Source organism: Quercus suber, unplaced genomic scaffold (genome assembly GCF_002906115.3).
Source record: "Quercus suber isolate HL8 unplaced genomic scaffold, Cork oak 2.0 scaffold_109, whole genome shotgun sequence".
Lineage (NCBI taxonomy): Eukaryota > Viridiplantae > Streptophyta > Magnoliopsida > Fagales > Fagaceae > Quercus > Quercus suber.
In genome coordinates this window covers 889,705-912,678 of record NW_027069574.1, presented here as the reverse complement: position 1 = coordinate 912,678, position 22,974 = coordinate 889,705, and the positions used below count along the sequence as shown (strand labels likewise).

Sequence of the window (22,974 nt, the reverse complement as noted above, 5' to 3'; positions counted from 1 at the left end):
CTTTTTTTGAGGAAAATTAAAGTTTAATTTAAAGTGACATGCACATGATGATAATAGATTAATAATTTTTCAAAGTTGTTAATGCCTTCACATAAAACATGTTTTGTCACTAATAAGATTTTTGACTCGTCACCGCACTACAAAAAAATCGACCTGTCCCGGCGTTTTTTTCTCGGCGTTTTTACAAAACGCCGTAATAGACAAGCCTGTACCAGTGCTCAAAACCGGCGCTTTACAAAGCGCTTCAATAGGAGGTCTATAGCGGCGTTTCACAAAAACGCTGGTATAGGAAGCTCAAAAGCGCTGGGACAGCTCTTTCTCATAAGGGAATGAGAAAGAGTTGTCCCGGCGCTTCTAAAAGCGCTGGGACAGGTCCCTCTATTCCTGTATGGAGAATGACCTTGTCCCAGCGCTTTTAGAAGCGCTGGGACAGCTCTTTCTCATAAGGGAACGAGAAAGAGCTGTGCCAGCGCTTTTAAAAGCGCTGGGACAGGTCCTTCAATTCCCGTATGGAGAATGACCTTGTCCCAGCGCTTTTAGAAGCGCTGGGACAACTCTTTCTAATAACGGCATGAGGAAAAGCTGTCCCGGCGCTTTTAAAAGCGCTGGGACAGGTCACTCCATTCCTATATGGAGAATGACCCTGTCCCAGCGCTTTTAAAAGCGCTGGGACAAGTCCTTCAATCCCTGTATGGAGAATGACCCTGTCCCAGCGCTTTTAGAAGCGCTGGGACAACTCTTTCTCGTAAGGGAATGAGACTGACCTGTGTCGGCGCTTTTAAAAGCGCTAGGACAGGTCTCTCCATTCCCTTATGGGAAAAGACCTGTCCCGGCGGTTTTAAAAGCGCTGGGACAGCTCTATCCATTCCCTTATTGGATAAAATGACCGAAATACCTCAAAACCTAAAAATTACCAACATACCCCAATGCCCCAAAAAATGACCAAAATACCCCCAAAACACAAAAAAAAAATGATCAAAATACTGCTGAAATCGATAAAATCCAAAAAATGACCAAAATACCCCCTGACCAAAATGATCGAAATACCCTCATTTGATTGGCCAAAAAAATAGCCAAAATAACCCCAAAGCCTATAAATTAATCAAACTAACCTTGAAACCTAAAAATGACCAAAATATCGGCCGAAACCTAAAAATTGACCCCGAAGCCTAAAAGTTGAGGAAAATAATCCCAAAACCTTCAAATGACCAAAATATCCCCCTAAAACTATAAAATGACCAAAGTACACCCCTAAACCTAAAAAATGACTAAAATACCCTTGAAACCTAAAAGAATGATCAAAATACCCTCAAACATATAAAGTGCCGAAAATACCCCTAAACCTTTGAAATGACCCAAATACACCCAACACCTCAAAAATGGCCACAAACAGCCTGAAACTTCTTAAATTACCAAAAATACTCTAAAACCCCTAAAACGAGTAAAATTCCTCTAAACCTATAAAAACAACCAAAATACCCCTAAAAATATCTAAAATGACCAACATACCACTAACCCTATAAGATGAACAAAATACACCCAAAGTCTCTAAATTACCAAAATAGGGGTTTAGGGAGTATTTTGGCCATTTGTTTTGTTTAGGGAGTATTTTCGTCATTTCTTAGTTTTAGGGGAGATTTTGGTAATTTTTTAGGTTTAGGGTGTTTTTTTATCGACTTACAGGTTTAAGGGGCATTTTTGTCATTTTATAGATTTCGGGGTATTTTGGTCATTTTTTAGGTTTTAGGGGTTATTTTTGTCATATGTAAGTTTTAGGTGTATTTTGGTCATTTTTTAGGTTTCAAGGGGTATTTCAGTTAATTTTTAGGTTTTGAGGGTATTTCGAACATTTTTTAGGTTTAGAGGGTATTTCGATCATTTTTAGGTTTCTAGGTTATTTTTGTTAATTTTCAGGCTTTAGGGTTATTTTGGTTAATTTTTAGGCTTCGAGGTTATTTTGGCCTTTTTTTTTAGGTTATAGAGGTATTTTGCTCATTTATTTAAGTTTCAAGGGTGTTTTGGTCATTATTTATGTTTTGAGGGTATTTTTGGTAATTTTTAGGTCTTGGGGTGTTTTGGTCATTTTATTGGTTTCGGGGGTATTTTGGTAATTTTTTGGTTTTGAGGGTATTTTTGTTTTTTTTTTTTTTGGGGTTTTGGGGATATTTTTGGTCATTTTTAGGTTTGGGGATATTTTGGACTTTTTTTTGGGTTTTGGGAGTATTTTGGTCATTTGATAGGTTTTGGGGTATTTCGATCATTTTAGGTTTTGGGGTATTTCGGTCATTTTATGCGTTTCAGGGGTATTTTGGTAATTTTTTTTTGTTTTTGGGGTATTTTGGTCATTTTTAGGTTTTGGGGATATTTTGGACATTTTTTTTTGGGTTTCGGGGTATTTTGGTAATTTTGTAGGTTTTGTGGTTATTTTGGTAATTTTGAGGATGATGATGTATTTTGGTCATTTTTGAAGATTTTAGAGTACTTTGGTAAATACACTTTAGGGGCATTTTCGTAATTTTGATAATTGGGTAATTGGTTGGGTTGGGTTAGGGTTAGAGAGTAATTAGTTAAATTAGTTTTAATGGTAAATGAGTTTTATATGCCCAACCAATTAAAATATTAAATTATATTTTAATATTGTTGGTCCTCGAGTTTCATCTTACATTTTTTTTTTAGCTATTACATTATATTTTACTAATTTTTAGTGAGGAATTATATTTTATTAATTTGAAGTATTAAATTAAAATATATTAAATTAGTTTGAAGTATTAAATTAAATTAAATTAAATTAAATTTTGTTAAATGGAATTATTAAAAATATTTTTATTAATTAATATAACTTATTTTATTAATTTATTTTATTAATTTGTATTGTTAAATTATATTTTATTAATTTGAATTATTATATTAAATCTTATTACTTATCAAATTATACTCAATTAATTTGTAGTATTAAAATATATTTACATAATTGGAAGTATTAATTATATTGTTATTCATTAGTAAATTATATTTTATTGACAATTGTAGTATTAAATTTAATTTTAGTAATTTGAAATATTAAATTATATATTTGTTAATTTGTAGGATTAAATTATATTTTTTAATTATTAAATTATATATTTTTTAATTTGAAGTATTAAATATTATTTTATTAAAAAAATCCTAAAGAGATATTAAGGCGGGCTTGATTTTCGCCACAACAAGTTATATTCCTGTGATAATAAACCTTCGCCTGCTCTTTCTTTATTGCAGCAGCTTTAAGTCCGCTATAATAGGTCAAAATGTTGTCACAATAAAAATCTACTGAATTCCCTCTAAAACTCTTTGGTTCCCACCAAAACACTTTGTAAAAAATTGGGGTCTCTTTCTCACTCAAATCAAACCATCGAACTCCCAAACACTCTCTACGTCATTCTCCTTCACTCTCATCACTCTACCCTCGCCAATCGGACTGCCGAGCCACCACTGTCCTCTCCGCCACCGGTCCAACAGTCCTCCAATCTAGAGTGGGACAACCTCATTCTCCCTCCCTCACTCTCCCTCACACTCCGTCAGCCTTGCCTTCTGCCGCTGACACCACCACCTCCAACAACACAACCACCGCGGCCATCCTCAGTCTCCTTCCCTCCCTCAGCCGCTTAACAGACCCCTGACGGTATACCTTCTACACTTTATTTATTTAGCACTTTTTTCTTTCTTTCTTTTTTAGTTTTTTCATAAAATATTTGTCTTGGGTTTTTGGTTTTTCTGTTTGGTTGATTAGAATGTTGTGGAAATTTAAAGCTAACCCATCGAAAAGTACGAAAATTGTGGGCTTTGAAGACGACAGAAACTTATATCTAAACCACTGTGAGGACTTTTAACTTATGACTACACCAAGACATTAAGCTATGGTTCTTCATTTATGTCTCTCTGTTCCAAGGCAGTCAAGTGTCAAGATACTCATGATGACTGGATTTTTAGTTTGTAATATGATGAGTTTCTTCTTTTGGTTGTATTTTTATTTGGAGTATTTGCAATCTATTCTGTGTTTGCTCGGGGAAAAAAATTGCAATTTGTTCTATTTTTTATATTAGGAAGCACTTCATGATGTTGGAGTTGGACAAAATTTTGGTCTTTTCTGACTGTGAAATATGAATATAGTCACTGACATCAATTTCAGCATGATTCAGTTTTGATTTAGTTATGACTGACCTAGATGCTAAAGCCACCCAAGAAGCCTTATTTGAAGTTAGAGGAGTTTTGTATATCTGTGTTTGTGTATGTGTGTTTTTATTTATTTATTTAAATTGTAACATAATGTTTTATGCAGTTAACCTTTTTTTTGGTCCCCTTTCTTTTCCCCCCTAGTTTTGCATCTCTTAAATTGTATATCTTAAAATACTGTAAGAAACCCACACTAAATGCCCTTTACAACTTCAGAGTTTAGAGGTCAGACAGTTTTGTTTAACCTCTTTGGATTGCAGAATGCTGAACATACATACATGGACATTAGAAAATGAGTGGAAAGGATTTTAAAGAATTGGAAATATGTAGGAGTAAACATTGGTAAGTGTAGGATTACACTAGAAAAAATGAACATGCAAGGCAAGTGCAAGTGCAAAAATAAAAATTTAAGGGCTCATGAAGGCCAAACAGGATCATAATTGGAATAATGTTACATGTTAAAGAAAAGCTTATCTATTTCACGTAAAAATAAATAAATAAATAATCACTTAGAAAGCATTATATAAAGAAATGATTGCATGGGGAAGAGGAGAGTGGTAGGAAAAATGAGCATGTATTTAAAGACTTTGTTGTCTTGACTTGGTACAATCTAGTGCTTCAAAGGACCACTCTAGATTGGTGGTCTGCACCAATTAGAACCTTATATCATGATTTGATTAGCTGGAAATAGATACTCAATTTGTGGTTCATAATGTAGCAGAAAAAAAGTTCTTGGTAAAAATTATGGCCTTGTGGGAATAATTAGAATTGTTTATAGGACCACTGCCTATTTTGGTATCTCGTGGGGTTGAATCTATTGGTTGCAGTACATGCATCTCTTTGAAAAAGGTATTTGTTTGAAGTCTTCTTTTTCTCTTTTTTGGGGGTTACTTTTTTCTAACTTGGTCCCCTTTGTTCTTAGGTATTTCTAGTACAACCATTAACTTTGATATTTTTATTTTTATTGTCATAATGTTTGTTGGGTTCTCTTCACCTAGACTCTTGTAATTAACAGTCTAGGAATTAAATAATTTCCGTACCACTTAAAGTGAACCTTCTTTCTAATAAGCTATTCTCTTACTTATTAGCACAAAAGTCAGCTTTGCTTTATGTCTTTAGTGTGAATGACCCTAAAAGTAGTTTACCTTATTCATTTTCTCAAATACCATTGGAACACATTTGTTTGTACATATAAAGATTTTGAACTTTGAGGTAGTCAAGAACAATTAAACTTGCATGATATACATTAGAGGTAACGAAAAGAATTTAAGTACTTCCACTTATCTGGATTACACCCTGCTCTTTCTTAATTTTTTTCCACTTAGCCTTTCCTTTTTCTTTTTATTTTTTCCCACTTCCTTAAGGCAGACCCTCTGGAACATAACTAAGATTGACCAAAAATAAATAAAAATTTATTTCATTTTATATCAAATTCTGAAATATTGGCGTTAAACTTGGTGTCTCCAATTTGTTTCTCTACCATTAAATCACACCAATATTACTGTCAAATATGCTTGAAACTTGAGTTGGATCTTTGTTTGTTAAGTTGACAAATCAGCTAAAATGTGCTAACCATTGAGTTTTACCATTAACCATTGAGTTTTACCATTACCCTTTAGTCTGATGATATCTTGGTGGTTTCTATTTAGTTAATTTGGTATTTCTCTGATTGAGGAACATGGTGAAATATTTAATATATTTTATCCTATGAACAAATATAATTGTGGCCCCTTAGGATTACACTAGAAACTGTCCTACCTTTTTGTGTCGCCCTTGGACGTTGTGTTACAACACAAAGATAGTTTTGAATCATACCTAAAAGTTGAATAATTCTATTTTTGCAAACATCTCGATTCTTGGTTGGTGGTCACTTTTTGTTTTTGTTTTTGTTTTTTGTTTGTTTTTTTTGGAATTTTTCATCCAAATTAGCGAATCAAATACATTTCCACCTTTTGGAAATAGATGAACTGAAAAATTCATCTTTCTTTTGGGTAAAATAGTTTTTATACTGACTTGTAAAATTGAAATGATGCACTCTAATTGGTTATTGCCTACAATTTCATGATTCTTAATTGTAAAGCATTTGTTTTCTACCCATCCAAGGTGGTATCTCTCTGACCATGGCGGAAAAAACACCACTTTTGCATGCATTGTATTTAATATATAGAGGGCCTTTGTAATTTGTACGTATAGGGGACATGAATGTCAATTATCTGATGCATACATACATATATTTAACATATAAAAATTGAAGCTCATCTCACAAAAAGCCAATTATATATCTAGAGATATATTATTCAGTTATCAGAAATTATTTTTTTGCTTATCAAAAAAGATATAGATTATTTTGGGACTAAGGCTTTGTTGTTGCTTCTTAATCTAATTTCTGCCTATATAGGTTGTAGGAGTTGCTGTGATCTTTGAGGTGCAAAGAATTGCTAGATCAGAAGCCAGAAAGGAGGAAGTACGCAAACAAGAACTTGAGGTGATATGGACAAATATATTTAATGTTAAAAAAATGAAGTTTGTCCTTTCTTTTTCTTTTTTTCTCTTTTTCTTGAAAAATGTCAAGATTACAAAAAGGAAGTTGAATACCAATTTGATAGAAATATTAAGATACTATGATTAGATTGGAAGAGGGTATATATAATATACCAACTATTCAACTTACTCTGAGTTATACACCACACCATTTGCAAGAATGAGAACCAGCTTCTGCTAGCCATGAGCTCGTGTTTTGTTTCTACATAATTGTCTAGTTTGCAGACCAGTTGTTGCTGCCCCTGTGCTATTGTAATGGCCAGGGTGGCCTTGATGTATTGAATAGTCAAAGTTGTCACATGTCATGTATATTTATCATCAATAAAATATCTACCTTTTACCTCTAAAAAAAATATAATACTTCAAATTAATAAAATATAATTTAACAGTACAAATTAATGAAATAAATTATATTAATCAATAAAAATATTTTTTAATAATTCAATTTAACAAAATTTAATTTAATGTAATACTTCAAACTAATTTAATATATTTTAATTTAATACTTCAAATTAATAAAATATAATTCCTCACTAAAAATTAGTAAAATATAATGTAATAGCTAAAAAAAATGTAAGATGAGACACGAGGACGAACAATATTAAAATACAATTTACTATTTTAATTGGGTTGGGTATATAAAACTCATTTACCTATTAAAACCCATTTAACTAATTGTTTCTAACCCAAACCCAATCCAACTCAATTATTAGGGATAAACCCCAACCCACCCAATTACCCAATTATCAAAATTACCAAAATGCCCCAAAGTGTAAATGACCAAAGTACTCTAAAATCTTCAAAAATGACCAAAATACCCCAAAACCTCAAAATTACCAAAATAACCACGAAACCTACAAAATGTCCAAAATACCCTCGAAACTCAAAAAAATGACCAAAATATCCCAAAAAACTAAAAATGACCAAAATATCTCCAAAACCTGAAAAATGACCAAAATACCTCTGAAATCGAAAAATGACAAAAATAATCACGAAACCTACAAAATGACCAAAATACCCTTGAAACCTAAAAATGACCAAAATACCCCCAAAACCCAGAAAATGGCCAAAATAGCTCTGAATTATTTAAAAACAAAGTTTTGAATGGGTTTATATCCCAAAAAACTAAAAATGACCAAAATATCTCCAAAACCTGAAAAATGACCAAAATACCTCTAAAATCGAAAAATGACCAAAATAATCACGAAACCTACAAAATGACCAAAATACCCCTGAAACCTAAAAATGACCAAAATACACCCCAAAACCCAGAAAATGGCCAAAATAGCTCTGAATTATTTAAAAACAAAGTTTTGAATGGGTTTATATCCCAAAAAAAAAAAAAAAAAAAACCAAAATATCTCCAAAACCTGAAAAATGACCAAAATACCTCCGAAATCGAAAAATGACCAAAATAATCACGAAACCTACAAAATGACCAAAATACCCCTGAAACCTAAAAATGGCCAAAATACCCCCCAAAACCCAGAAAATGGCCAAAATAGCTCTGAATTATTTAAAAACAAAGTTTTGAATGGGTTTATGTCCCAAAAAACTAAAAATGACCAAAATATCTCCAAAACATGAAAAATGACCAAAATACCTCTGAAATTGAAAAATGACCAAAATAATCATGAAACCTACAAAATGACCAAAATACCCCTGAAACCTAAAAATGGCCAAAATACCCCCCAAAACCCAGAAAATGGCCAAAATAGCTCTGAATTATTTAAAAACAAAGTTTTGAATGGGTTTATATCTATAATTATTTATATAAGCTATGAATTTATTTTCTTGTGCTCAACCTTTACCATTATGATGTAAAGAATTATTGTAGTTCTTTGTTTTTATGGATCATATTGTTTGAATTTTGTGTATTGGTTTATTATCATTTACTTCCTTTGCAGTTTCGAGTTTTGGTTTATTATCATTTACTACTTGTGATTACTTAAGTAAAGCTATTACTAATCAAAACGTCATTACTCTATAAATAAGCTTGTTCATGAAGACTAGGAATCATCTTACATAGGAATCATCTTACATAGATTACTATATATACTATATAGACACACATATAATGTGTCTACATTACTGCTGTGGTGGGTTGTTGTTTTGGAGCAAGCAGGTGGCTTGCATGGAGAGAAAAGGTGGAGTATTTTCTATTAGGAGTGTTGTTTGTTTTGTGACTTACATTTTTGAAACTCGATGTGCAATGTTGAAATTGTAGTGTAGGTGCGCCTCATAATTCGGCACATATCAATGGATAAGAGTTGGATGGACGCTAAAAAGGGTTCTAAAGAATACATCCATGGGCTTGACTCATTTGTGGAGTTTGCTGCTCGCACAGCATGTCAAGGGAAGATCTCATGTCCTTGTAGGAACTGTAGGCATAGATATATGTTTGATGTAGACGTCGTGCGTGATCACCTGTACTCATTTGGGATGGTGAAGAACTATAGAACTTGGGTGTTTAATGGGGAATTTGAGTCTACACCGACCACTACTGAAGGTGGAAGTAGTCGTGTGCATGAGACTTTGGATCAATATGGCGATTTCCATGGGATGTTGCATGACTTACACTCCATGCATGATATGACACCGGATTCAATGGACGAAGGTCCTAGTGTGCAACAAGGTCCAGATGGTCCTTCTGTGCAACAACCGGTTGAAGGTCCCAATGATGATGCAAAAAAGTTTTACGATCGAATACAAGATGTGGAGAAACCTTTATACGAAGGGTGTACAAAATTTAGCATATTCTCAGCCATTGTGGTTTTGTACCACTTAAAGACTCTTTGTGGTTGGACTAACAAATCGTTCACTTTGTTGCTTCAAGTCTTGCAAGATATGTTTCCTTCGGATGCTAAGTTGCCAAAAGATTGTTACGAGGCTAAGAAGATAATTACGGATTTGGGTTTGGGTTATGAGAAGATTCATGCTTGTCCTAATGACTGCATGCTTTATTGGAAGGAAAAGAGTAACCTTGATGCTTGTCCACATTGTGAGGAATCAAGATGGAAACCACCTGAGTCGCCTGTAGCTAATAAGACACAGGCTTCATCAAGCAAAAGCAAGAAGAAAGCTGCAAAGGTCCTACATTGGTTCCCTTTAAAGCCAAGATTGCAACGACTCTTTCTATCATCCGAACTGGCCAATAATATGAAATGGCATGCTACTGGTCGAACAAATGACGGGGTAATGAGGCATCCTGCTGATTCTGAAGTTTGGAAAGAATTTGATGATAAGCATGTAGAGTTCGCATCTGACCCCCGCAATGTTAGACTTGGGTTAGCAGCGGATGGGTTCAACCCATATGGAAACATGAGTACCACGCATAGTACATGGCCGGTTGTGTTGGTTCCATATAACCTCCCTCCTTGGATGTGCATGAAAAGGTCTTCCTTGATCTTGTCACTTGTAATTTCTGGTCCAACCTCACCTGGCATTGCTATAGATGTGTACCTACAGCCCTTGGTAGAAGAATTAAGAGAGTTGTGGGATGTTGGAGTCGAATCATTTGACGCATCTTCTAATACCAGATTCCAATTGCGTGCAGCACTGATGTGGACCATAAATGATTTTCCTGCATACGCTGACATTTCCGGTTGGAGTACGAAGGGTTTGCTTGCATGTCCATGTTGCATGGATGATACCGAGTCCCGTTACCTTAAACATGGCCATAAAGTTTGTTACATGGGACATAGGCGATGGTTGGATAATGATCACAAGTTCCGTGAAGATGATATAAATTTTGATGGGACTAAGGAGTTTAGAGTGGCTCCAGTGACACCATCGGGCTCAAAGATCATGCAGCAAACAGAGAAGTTAGTTGGACGTTGTCTTGGGAAGAAGCATCAGGCTCTTTATAACAAAAGAAAGAGGGGGGAGGAGGATGCGTGTGTCTGGAAAAAGAGAAGCATTTTGTTCACCTTGCCCTATTGGGCAGATCAGAAGTTGCGTCACAATATCGATGTGATGCATACGGAGAAGAATGTCACTGATAATATAATGGCGACGTTGCTAGACTTGAATGGCAAGACAAAGGACAACTACCAGGCACGCCTTGACTTAAAGGCCATGGGTATACGGAGTGAACTTCATCTAGTCCACAAAGGGGTTGATACGGTTGAGATGCCAGCAGCTTGTTATAATATGACTACAAGTGAGAAAGACGGGTTCCTACAAGTTTTGAAGGATGTAAGAGTACCCGATGGGTATGCTTCGAATATCTCACGTCGTGTCCATCTCAAAGAACGCAAGATTTCTGGTTTAAAGAGCCATGATGACCACATCTTGATGCAGCAACTCCTTCCAATAGCTTTGCGCGGATCATTGCCGTCACAAGTAACAAGGCCTTTGATGAAGTTATCATGTTATTTCCGTGAAGTTTGTTCCAAAACATTGACTGTGCCGGATCTTGAAAACCTCGAGAAAGATATCGCAATCACGTTGTGTGAATTGGAGAAGATATTTCCTCCATCATTTTTCACAGTTATGGTACATGTAGTCATGCATTTGGCAAGGGAAGCGAAGCTTGGTGGACCAGTTCATTATCGTTGGATGTCTCCTATTGAGAGGTAATCCTAATATTTGGCTTATGATTGATTTGATATTTTAATGCATGGTACATTGTTCAATTGGGGAGTTCGGTATTGTGCCTAGGTACCTATCCCGACTTAAGTCTTACGTGCGAAATAAAGCCGCTCCAGAAGGATCTATAGCTCAGGGGTACATAGTTGAAGAGTGCTTAACATTCTGTTCAAGGTACATGCATGGCATTGAAACAATTTTCACGCGACCTATCAGAACGGTGGAAAATTCTACCGGTGCGGTGTCTTACTTCACACCAAGCGAAACAGAATTAATTCAAGCTCATCGTTACATTCTTTTCAACTGTGCCGACGTTGGACATTTTCGCGAGTAAGTTATAGTTGATTCAATTAGTTTATGGTCATAGTCCATTACTAGAAATACTGTTTTATTATGACTAACACAAATGCATGCACAGTATGCACAAACATGTGATCGATGATGAACTAAGAAAGGTTGGCCGTCGTATAACCGCTGGTGTCATTCATAAGCACCACATGGAGAAATTTTGTGGCTGGTTTAGAGATCTTGTAAGTATAAATGCTAGTGACTTTTTTCATGGCTGTATATGGGAAGTAAACTAACTTATAATATGTATGTATAAACGTGTTAGGTTATGTCCATGAGTGATGCTGATAGGCAGAAACTTAGCGTTACTCTTAGTACAATTGGTGCATATCCCTATTCTAGAGCCAAGCGGATGAAGCACTATGTCACGAATGGTTTAAAATTTCGAACTGAAGATTCGGAGAAGAATAAGAAAACTCAAAACAGTGGAGTAAGTGTTGTGACTGACGGTGGCGTTGCTTACTATGGTATTATAACGGATATTATTGAGTTGAATTATTCAGATAAAATAAGACATGTGTTATTCAAATGTAAATGGGTCAACGTTCTTAGTAGCCGGGGGTACAAGATTGATGAGTTAGGGTTTCCACTTGTGAATTTTACCCGCTTGATACATGTGGGGGATGAATTGATTGATGAGCCATATGTATTGGCATCTGAAGCTTCACAAGTGTTTTATGTAGAGGACAAGAGGGATAAGGATTGGTTTGTAGTTGTTAAAACTAAAGCAAGGGATGTGTTTGATGCGGGCAGTGGTCCTTTGTGTGAGGATGATGATGGTGATACTTATTACGAAAATGTTCCCTACAATATCATTGGTGACAATGCGGCTTCGGACAACATTGGTTTGGCTCGACCTGATGTCCAAGGAACCACAATTGATGCAATGGTCATTGAGGAGAACGAGAAGCAAGATGGGGACTTCATAGATGATAATGACTTTATTGATGACGAAGTCAACGATGAGGAGTATAGCGACAATGAGTACAACGACGATTAGTAGTGTAATGTAGTAAGACCATCTTTTGAACTAATACGTTCCTATTATAACACTTTAGATTAGAATATGCATTTTCATTGTCACCTATACTGTTTTTGGACTTAAGTAAATGGAAACTCAATTGCTTCCATATGTGTGGCTTGGTAGTGTGCTTGTCAAGTGCTGCATGTTTAAAGCGTTTGTTAGAGATTATATATATATATATATGTTTATATATAGACATATGTATATGTAACATTATGTTTTTTATAACTAACAAGCTTGCATTGTTTAGGTACTGCACACAAGAATGGGAAGGAAGCGACGACTTCAGTTCATTGAGCCTGGTGAGAGCTCCTCACATGTGGGGTCTGATGAAGTACCATCACACCAACAAGCTCCTCCAGCTGGTGATGATAGACGACAGTCCCAGGGGAGTGATGACGAGACACAACCACCAGGTTGGTGTATTTCTAAATTTGTACTCAATAGCACAATTATGAAATTCCATTCCTATATTTTTTTTCATATTTTTTTTTAATAATTATTTCTATATCTGCTATAAATTTGTTTTTTTTTTAATAAATAAAATTCAATTCAATTAATTTGTAAGATAATCAGAAGTTCATAGGTTCACTATTAATGTGTTAATAAATATGTTTCTAGGACAGTGCTCTATGCAGAGACATTTTGTTAGGCCATAGCAATGAAGGCTTCATATATTTGAAGTTTCTCCCACCATAATAAACAATAGCATTTCCAATAATTGATCCCATGTCTATTACTGACTCTTGTGCACTGAAATTCATTTCAAAAGTGCAATTCTGTATAAGGCAGTAGATTATGTGTTGTCCATTGTAATTTACATAATATACTTAATTGATTTGTCTAGATTTGAAAATTCCACAGTAATATATGTTCAAATTTCATATCTTCTGGCCATATTTTATTAGCCTTTTTCTAATTCATTTCAATTGAAAATCATAGACCTCATTTGATTGGCAAGAAACCATTTGGCAAAAACATTCAACTTTGTGGCTATATAGGGTGAAATTGAAACAGGTGGTCTACACTCCCTTGTTTACTCTAGCTATGCATTTTTGGTATTTAAAGCCCAAGTAGAAGGGAATGTATTATTTACTTGCATGAGTGCCACATTTATGTCATATGTGAGTTCTAAGATGAAATACAGGTTCTCTAATAACCTCTTTTGCGCTCTTGCCATGCATTTTGGACTTTTATATCTGTCAATCTCTAATCAGAATCATCTATGGTGAGCATGTTGGTCAAGAAAAGAACAAAAATCCAAAAAATGGTTTGTTAAAATATGGCTCTGATAAAAAATTTTACAGGTAAAAGAATATTAGAATATGTTTTACTTTGAGTTATTTTTTTATATTACCATGTTAATAAGAAAAATACCCTCATTAACAAGCTAATATAAAAAATAATTCAAAGTAACTCTAAAAGTTTAGTTTTACACCAGTGTAAATGGCTAGTTTGTTGACATTTCCTTTTTTTGTGTTTCATTGTAATTTGATGCAACTTGGTGTTTTAATAGATACTGAGGACATACCCGTACCAGCAGTTGGAGCGGTTGTTGTGCCCAATAAACGTGGGCCTAACCGATTCGATGATATATGGAATATGCCACCGGGCAAAAAACTATTCTTGGACATAAATAAAGCGGGCCAGCCAATCGGGGAGAATGCTGGAGCTTGGGCAAAGTGGCTAGGAACAGTGGCAAGAAAGCCTGATATGTGCCCAATCAATTATCGCTCATGGCATCGGATGCCACTACAATACAAGAATCGATGTTGGGAAGCGATTCAGGTATTAGGCAAAAAGCAATGGTAAAAGAAATGGTCATGAATTTCCTTTAAACGTACATCAATTGCTTCAATAGTCATGATTTTCTTCTTCTTCTTTTTTTCTTTTATCTTTTGGTTCAAAATAAAATTCAATCTTTCTAAATAAAATTATATGAGGTTATGCAAACTACAAGAATAGGTTCTATCTCTCTTTCAATGGTAGGACTTTATTTAAAGTTTGAAGTTAATTATCTTTAATTTGGAAACCCCTATTTGTTCATTTGGCTAGTAAGGATTGTTGATAATTTGTTTTTGTTGAGTTTGCAGGTCGTTTAATGTAGGAGAATGATTTTTGTTAATGTATCTTCAAGTTACGATTGTCATTGCTTGTGGAAAAATTGTGTGACTTATGGCTTGATAATGGTGTATTGGATCTTTGATAGAACCAGAGTACCAAGTCCATTTGTATATATGTGTTTGTAAATATGTGCTTCATTTGGGCTTACTGAGTATTTGAAATGTCTTATAATATTTTCTTTTGCAAACTACAAGAATATGTTCTATCTCTCTTTCAAAACTACACCATTTTGGTATCAAATTCTCTCTCTTTCAAATTCTTCACTCTTTATTACTTGTTTGAAGCTTTATGTCAGTTTGCTATTATGTTAAAAATGTGACATTTTAAAGTTAATTCAACATTACACATGGTAGGCACGATGGGTAATTCCTGCAGCCCGCATCCCACTTGATGAGCAAAGGAAATGGGTACTCTCACGGATTGGGAAGTTGTGGAGGGGCCACAAATCAGAGTTGAAGGAGAAGCACTGGAACACAAACACAACTAAGGAAGATTTACTTCAGCTATCACTGCCGGAGGTTGATGATACTCAATTTCATGGCTTGGTGGAGTACTGGTTCTCCGATGATTTTAAGGTAGTAATAGTTACAGTAGTATAGATGTTTTGCTTTTATAGGTTCCATGTTTAAGAGTATTATATACTAGTTTGTTATTGTAATTGGTAGTGACTTTCTTGAAATGTTTGTAGGAGTTGTCGAAAGATAACAAAAAGCGGCGTGCGAAGCAAACTGAGGTGCACACGCTCGGATCCAGGAGCCTAGCCCGTACGGCGGATATCATTGTAAGAACAATATTATATATATTAATAACATGGTTAAAATAACAATGCTTATATTATTTTGCGTTCTAAAGTAGGAAAAAATGTGATTCGAAGCCATTGAATCGACACCCTCACTTTAATATGCCGAATGTACTGACCATGTTGTAGGCAAAAGAGAAAGGTAGGCAAGTAGAGAGAGGTGAGATGTATGAAGTGGCGTATTCTCACCGTGATGGTGCTGCTGTGAATGCCACTGCGGGAGCGAACATTGTAAGTTTGTAACAAATTATATTAGTAATTTTTATGTATTGTATTTTGAGTTGGAAAGAAGTTCTTTGGTTAACGTCACATTGTAGGGACTTCAATTAAAGGGGAGACTGGTTTCTCATTGCCCAACCTTGTCATTGATTAGGTTGTTGGCATTATTAGATTTGATTAGATTAGGGTCGTACAATTTTAGGAAACTTTTGTTTATAAAATTATTATTTTTATTTATTAAAAGATCCTTTACTCTTTTGTGATTAAGATTGCAAAGAGGGTCACAGGTTTGAATACTTTACCTAACTTTACTCTTTTATGATTAAGATTGCAAGTTTTCATTTTCATGGTGAATATTTCTTGACTTAGTCCCCAATGTTTGAATAGTTTTATGGTGCTTGAAATCAGTCATTTTTAGTGTGTTTTAATTGCTAATATGGCACTTGGTAGTAATACTAGTGATATTGTGTCATTCAGCTACTAACTCTGTTGTTTAGTACATTAATCCATTGTGTGTTTCTTAATTTGTAGGATGGTGATGGTGATTCTGCAGTGGATATCCAATCTCCCGGTGCTCAGCACTTATCATTTGATGATACGCAGTAGGCGATACTTTGGGCACCTATTTTGGAGTAGTTACTATGATATTTTGATATTTGTAATAAAGTTTCAAACTTTGATACATATGTAGACATCATAGTTGGAAACTTTATTATAACATTCTAGACAATTAGAATGTATTCTTTTGTGCATGACATTCTATATAGTTAGAATGTATTCTTTTGTGTAGGACATTGTACATAGTTGTTTAGAATGTATTATTTTGTTCATAATATTTTAGACACTTGGGATGTATTATTTTGTGTATAAATTTCTAGACATTTGGGATGTAATTATTGATATGGTGTAATTAAATATATTTAGTTTCTTGGTTTAATGTGGTATGGTATTTGCTATTGGAAAATATGAATTGTAGTTCATTACAGTTGTTATAAAATAGGTATTGGAAAATATGTATTTTAGGTACATTACAGGTGCTAAGAAAATTTATAAAAAAAAATTTTAAAAAAAACCGCCTATGCCAGCGTTTTTAGACCCTGTTCTGGCGTTTTTACTTGTGTCGGGACAGCCTTTATGAAAATATGAATATAACCTATACCAGCGTTTTTTTCTACTTGTGCCAGCGCTTTTACAAGCGCTGGCATAGGCATACCTATGCCAGCGCTTTCAAAAGCGCTGGCATAGGCCTTATAAAATTTATTCATTCATACCCTATGCCAGCGCTTTTAAAAGCGCTGGCATAGGTAAAAAGAAAAACGCTGGTATAGGTTATGTTCATATATTCAGGAAGGCTGTCCCAACACAAGTAAAAACGCCGGGACAGGGTCTAAAAGCGCCGGGACCTATCCCAGCGCTTTTAGAAAGCGCTGGTACAGGTCCGCGTGACCCTATCCCGACTTTCAAAAACCAGCGCTCTGAAGCGCCGGGAAAAAAAACGCCGGGATAGGAATTTTGACCCTATCCCAGCTCTTTTTAGGGCTATCCCAACGGTTTTGAAAACGCTGGGATAGCCCCATTTTTTTGTAGTGTCCACACACACACACACACACACATACACAAAAGTAAACGTATAACTTAACTAAGCCTTAGTCACTACTAATTGGGAACAGCTACATTGATCGTTTTAAGCCACTTGAACCTATCTAGGGCCATGTCCACTCTTCAATTAACTCAATTTAATATTTTTCTTTTAAATGATTCTAATATTCAAGGCTTTAACCGCAATATACAGTCATAGTCTTTTGAATTCTTAAGGAATCGCATCTATAGAATCAATCAATCATCAATCAGTATATCATATTATATATAATAAAAGTTGGGCTTAGATGCCGTGGTTGCGCCAAATGACGGTACCAAATTACAGAAATTTTCTTAAATTTTTAGATTTTAAGAAAAAATATATATAAGTTTTCTTCAACATTAATTTCTAAGTGGATAAAAATCTTAATTTGATTAAAGTTAAATTACACTTGCTAAATTTATAAGTGGATAAAAACAAAAATCATAACAATTAAAAGTCGTGCATCAGATTAAAGCAATTAAAGCAATTCGTCTTTCACTCAAATGTGACTTAATCTCAAGATGAAGGTTACGTATAAAAAACAGTGTCGTGCTTCCTTGGCCAATAAGACCCCGGTGAGGTTGAAACTTTAAAATTCAAGAGAAGAAAAGAGATGCAAATGAAATGTAGCTCTCAAAGATAGAACTACAAGGCATATACCTTTCCTCTCTAGCATATGTGGCATCTTAGTTTTAAGGATATAAAAGTATATACTTCACGTGGTGCTAAAAAGACCCAACAATAGTTGGGTCACGTGGTGCTAAATATTAAACCAAATCAAAACAAAATTAAATATCAAATAATTCATAATTAATACCCATCAGGTTCCTTTGCGCTATTATTCTCTTCTTCTAACTACAATCTCTATTATTCATAATCCTTATTTTTTTTAATTTTTTCTTATCATTAAGTAAAATTAGATTAACATTATATTTATTTATTAGGATATTTTAATATTATTAAATTAATATTATTTTATCAGAATATCAAGCTACAAAACTTGATTATTAAGGGATAAGCACAATCCAAATTCTTCAAGAGGTGATTAATATAAATTTATCACAAGAAATAGTATATATCTCCAGTAATTTGATAATCTCTATCTATTCTAAAAAACAGCATATATCTCCATTAATTTGATAATTTCTACGTTGATGACATTTAATATATATATATATATATATATCAAAATTCCTTATATCTATCGACCACGTTCTCTTTCTCTCTCTTTTTAAATTTTTTTTTAATTTTTAATTTTTTATATGTTACGTTATGTTGAATCAACTCTTTTGCTTTTTCTTTTTTTCATTCTATAATTCTATTCATATGACTCTTTTTTAATTCCAATTTTTATGGGATAAAAACAAACACATTGATTAGATATCTTTAAATTCAATAAGATTTAAATGAATTATATTTCAAATGAAACTCTACCAATATATATAACCCCATATATCCATTTTGGAGTAAAGCTTATTTCAATATGTGAATGCATAAATCCCATGACAATGAAGGTATGCATTCTTTCTTCTTTTATTATTATTATTTTCATCTTGTTTATTTTCTTTAGTGTTATTATTGGTTTTTGTCTTCATGTGATTTTAATTAATGAATTCAAAACATTCGAAAACATTGTCAAATTTCTAAAGGCTCCTTCTTTGTTTTTGTATTTGTTTTTATTAAATTGATTAGGTTTTGTGTATTGGTTTCCTTTTGTTTAAACTAATTTTCTTAGCTTTGATCTTATTTATATGGTTAGGGTTAGGGTCTTAGAATTAATGATTAAATATGGTTAGAATTAGTAGATTAATTTTACATTAAATTATCAAGATGTTCTACATGTGTATTCTTGAATTATCAACTTTAATTTTAATTTATAATATTATCAAGATTATATTAATTTTAGATTTATCAATTGTTTAGTACTTTTTAAAATAATTACCAATTTAAAATTCAATTTGGAATTATCAGTTTAATTTAGTTTTAGGAAGAAATCTTACCCCTTATTTTAGTGAGATAATTATTTACACTTGATAATTTTTCTTTTATCTTTATTGAATCTATTAAAATATATAATTATTTATACATTTATTTTATAAGTTTTTTCATAAAACCGTGCAACACACAGGCCTACAACTATATATATATATATATATATATAGAGAGAGAGAGAGAGAGAGAGAGAGAGAATGTGACGCTTTAATTTTGCGTTCAGCCTTTTTTTTACCTTTTTCATTAGGAGTTTTTAACCATTATCCAAAAGATCACATTAATTTATTTTTACTATTATATAAAAGATGGCTTGTTATTGACATTTAGACCAAATATTATGAAAAGTCCAAACTCACTAATTACCTTACATATTATGATCCAGCTTAATTTATAATAAATATTATATAACTGAAATATTTGAGTTTTTGTTGACCTTACGAGAGCTTGCCACGTAAGCTTTAGAGGGCTCACAATTTTCCACATCAACGTTAATTTTCTTTTTTTCTTTTTTTACTTTTATTTTTTTAACCTGGTAATTACCTCTCCTCTCGAGTAGTTTATCAATAGCTCCCCTAGCTCTAGTCTTCCCCTCACGTCTCTTACTTCTCTATTTTCATTCAAAACCAATATCCTCTATGAAGACAAGCCAACCGCATCACCATGAATTGGCATCCTTTGTTCAAACCAGCTGAGGTCGCTATAGGAAGAACACAAGTGTGTCATCATCATCAACATCACTTCACTCAAACCAATCCAACGGCGGCAAATTCAACTTCTTGAAATCACTACCCAATGATGAGATTGTTGTCGCAACCTCAGGTATCGTGTTGAGACCAGTAGTCTCTAGGTGGGTAAAGGAGTTGAGAAATTGCCCTCACCAGGTGTGTTTTAATTATTCTTTAGGTTCAATCAAAACCCAACCAAAAGTATATTTAAGAGAATCATGAATGTCGTCTGACAAATTCACCTGTTTTCTCTCTCTTTTTCTCTATAATTCTCCCTCTTGATTGCTCGTGTAATGTTTGATAAAAATGAATAAAAACTTATATCTTTTGTAAAGATAGGCCAACCCCATCACCTCAGTGTTCAATAAATTGTTTGGTTGTGTTAACGTGTATAATATATTGTGGGGTTTAGGCCCAGTTAGGTTACTTGTATAGCACACATATTTACTTGTACTACACACATATTTACTTATACTACACACATATTTACTTGTACTGCACACATATGCCTCCTATATAAAGGCACCTATGTACATTCTTTCATTATGAAATACAATACAATTACATTCAGTATTTCTAACATGGTATCAGAGCCACTGCTCTAATATTTCTTAATAGTCTTGTTTTTATTGGTGTTACTTCATTCTCAACATCGCATTCGCCATCACAGCAGTAGCAGCAGCTTTTCGCTGTTGAACCTTCGTCGTCCTTAGGTTCCGGACCTACAGACACTGCCGTTAAGGAGTCCCACACCACAAAGACTACTGCTCCACTCATCACCGCCTCAAAAATTGCTCCAATTAATTTTCTGCAAATACCACTGAGATCGTCATAGCCGATCTACTCAGTCGTGGAAGTCTTGCAGCCAACGGAGTCCGCACGCACCCATATGCCCCGCCAGAGTAATCTGCATCCAAAGCCACACTCTCACGTGCCGCCTCCATCTTGGTTATACACTCATGCGCCGTCAGGCGTTCTCACGTGCAACTTCTGTAAGTCACGCGCCTGCTGATGTCATTCTTCCTTGTCAGCCCTAATTGCTGACATCATTTGCTTGCGTCATCACTGATGTCATCTTCGCTTGCATCATCCAGTAGATTGACTTCTCTTTTCAGCTTTGACTGTTGACTTCCACTCAGTTGACTATTGACTTTTAGAGCAGTTTGACTGTTGACTTTTTCAAGGGGTTGACTTTTTTGCAGTCCAAGTGTTCCTTGCTCAGTTTTTCGCGTAGATTTCATTTTTGCAATCCATTTTTGCATATTTTGCTTCTAAATGAAGAATAAAGACAGGTCTTCTTTTGGTTGCAATAATCATCACCAACAATCTAGTAAACGTTTTTGCCATTTTTGTAAATGTTTTGGCCAAAATATTGAGACTTGCTATAATCGCAACAAAGCAGCTATTTCAATTTCTACTGCTACTGTTGCTAACACTGAGAGTGTCCAACCAATGGCTCTTGTCTCTACACAGTCTAAGTCTTCTAGATCCACTTTCTTTATTTTCAAAGATGACCTTATAAATATCATCGCCAATGTCATTCGTATGGTTAGTAATGCATTTTATTCCTCTTCTCTCTCAGCTTTATCTAGTATGTCTCCTACCTCTTAGCTTATGGATTCTGCCAGTTGCAATCACATGACACCTCACTCGTCCTTATTTTCTGACCTTAAACCTGCACCGCACCCTCTTAATATTCGCACAGCAAATAGTTCCACAATGTCTGGTCATAATATAGGTTCAGTTTCAACCTCCAACCTCTCGATTCCTGGAGTCTTTAATGTTCCTGACCTTTCTTATAATTTATTTTCTGTGGGACAATTAGCTGAGTTGGGTTATCGCATTACCTTTGATTATTCTAGGTGCATTGTGCAGGATCCTAGGATGGAACAGGAGCTTGGGACCGGTCCTAGAGTTCGGCGTATGTTTCCTATGGACAACCTTCGTCTTCCACTTGTTGCTTCTGTTTCTGTTGCTGCAGCTGCTGCAGTTTCTTCCACTCCTTCCCTTGCACTTTGGCATGCTCGACTTAGTCATGCATCTTCCTCTCGAGTACAACAATTAGCTTCTAGAGGTTTGTTAGGTTCAGTGTCTATAGAAAATTTTGATTGTGTTTCATGTTAGTTAGGTAAACAACCAGCTTTGCCTTTCAATACTAGTGAATCAATATCCACTGATATCTTTGACCTTATTCATTCTGATGTTTGGGGGTCGTCCTCTGTCTCTAGTATTGATAGGTCTAGATATTTTGTTGTCTTTGTTGATGATTACTCTCGCTATAGCTGGATTTTTAATATGAAATATCGTTCTGAATTATTGGAAGTATATTCTAATTTTGCAAAAATGGTTGAAACTCAGTTTTCCAAACGCATCAAAATTTTTCGATCTGATAATGCTCTTGAATATACTCAATATGCTTTCCAAGCTATTTTGCATTCCTATGGCACTGTTCATCAACTAACTTGTCCGGGTACCTCTCAGCAAAATGGTAGAGCCGAACTAAAACTTCGTTATATTCTTGACACTGTTCGTGCTCTCCTTCTCTCTGCCAAAGTTCCTGCTCCTTTTTAGGGTGAAGCTGCTCTTCATGCTATTCATACTATTAATCGCATTTCGAGTCTTGTTATCCAAAATCAAACTCCATATGAGTGCCTTTTTGGGTCACCTCCAGACTATTACCACATTCGCTCCTTCGGTTTTGCTTATTTTGTTCTTCTTCAGCCACATGAACATAACAAACTTGAGCCTAGGTCAAGGCTTTGTTGTTTTCTTGGCTATGGCG

General features: G+C 34.5%; 1 protein-coding gene across 1 annotated transcript; it reads left to right on the top strand.

Moving 5' to 3' along the window:
• Positions 1 to 6,622: 6,622 nt before the first annotated feature.
• LOC112005386 (uncharacterized) lies at positions 6,623 to 12,688 on the top strand. Its single transcript, XM_065775302.1, has 5 exons — positions 6,623 to 6,694; positions 8,978 to 11,327; positions 11,413 to 11,670; positions 11,759 to 11,870; positions 11,954 to 12,688. Exons 2-5 carry the CDS (start codon positions 9,010 to 9,012, stop codon positions 12,686 to 12,688), a joined length of 3,423 nt encoding a protein of 1,140 aa, XP_065631374.1. The 5' UTR covers positions 6,623 to 6,694; positions 8,978 to 9,009.
• Positions 12,689 to 22,974: the final 10,286 nt, after the last annotated feature.

Bases quoted from the DNA above. Each gene is read 5' to 3' on its own strand.
- LOC112005386 (XM_065775302.1), top strand. From the start codon at position 9,010: ATGGATAAGAGTTGGATGGACGCTAAAAAGGGTTCTAAAGAATACATC. The intron at 11,328-11,412 runs GTAATCCTAATA...TATTGTGCCTAG, and splicing joins TGGATGTCTCCTATTGAGAG to GTACCTATCCCGACTTAAGT. The intron at 11,871-11,953 runs GTAAGTATAAAT...TAAACGTGTTAG, and splicing joins GTGGCTGGTTTAGAGATCTT to GTTATGTCCATGAGTGATGC.